The 723-nt window shown below is 33.1% G+C and overlaps 1 protein-coding gene across 1 annotated transcript in view; it reads right to left on the reverse strand.

The window, feature by feature from the left end:
- The window catches only part of LOC106514688 (uncharacterized), a 4,139-nt gene extending 3,416 nt beyond the window's left edge, over window positions 1-723 (reverse strand). The window contains exon 1 of the mRNA XM_014004086.1: window positions 693-723. Coding sequence (XP_013859540.1) covers window positions 693-723 — 31 coding nt within the window. The remainder of the gene's footprint in view (window positions 1-692) is intronic.

Genomic DNA, 723 nt, shown 5'->3' on the forward strand with positions numbered 1-723 from the left:
ACACACACACACACACACACACACACACACACACACACACACACACACACTGACTGTAGTTTTTATATTTTAGCTCATAATGTAGCTGAAAACAGGATGTTTACTAAGACTTTATTTAGTTTAGAGTCAGTCTTTTGTTTACTAGTAAATAAATATGGTCAGATTGATAAAGAATGTAGGTAAATTTGTAAAAAAAACCCAGATTATTTAAAAAATTACAAGTCAAACGAACATCAAACCACACACAGCCGTCAAAACGTTTACATCTGCATTTATCTAGATAAAAGATTAAATTGGCAAAACTGTTTAAAAGCTAAAATGAGAAAAACCATCATCAGCTAAAAACAAAAAAGTGGTAAAATTATGGCTAAAATCTAAAATGTGTTAATCAGCAGCTGAACTCTAACTGGAGTTTAAGAATTCAAAAATAATGTTTTTAAGCAGATTAAAAAATGAATGAAATTGATGAAATCCAATTTTTCTGTGGAAGAATTTTGTAAATAAAGTAAAATAAACAGTAAACACATTTTATTTATCCGGACATGAACTATGAGAAGGACATCTTAAAACAGTTAGAACTGATTTCTCCTGAGAAGACCTCAGTTTAAAACTCTTCAAAGGTGGCTGCTGACAGAGAAGATCCTAACAAATCAGGATGAGCTCTGGATGGACGAGGTTTGAGTCGGACTCACCGAGCAGCAGACAGACGAGCCGAAGCTTCAT

The sequence above is a fragment of the Austrofundulus limnaeus genome, unplaced genomic scaffold (genome assembly GCF_001266775.1).
Source record: "Austrofundulus limnaeus strain Quisiro unplaced genomic scaffold, Austrofundulus_limnaeus-1.0 Scaffold22, whole genome shotgun sequence".
Classification (NCBI taxonomy): Eukaryota; Metazoa; Chordata; class Actinopteri; order Cyprinodontiformes; family Rivulidae; genus Austrofundulus; species Austrofundulus limnaeus.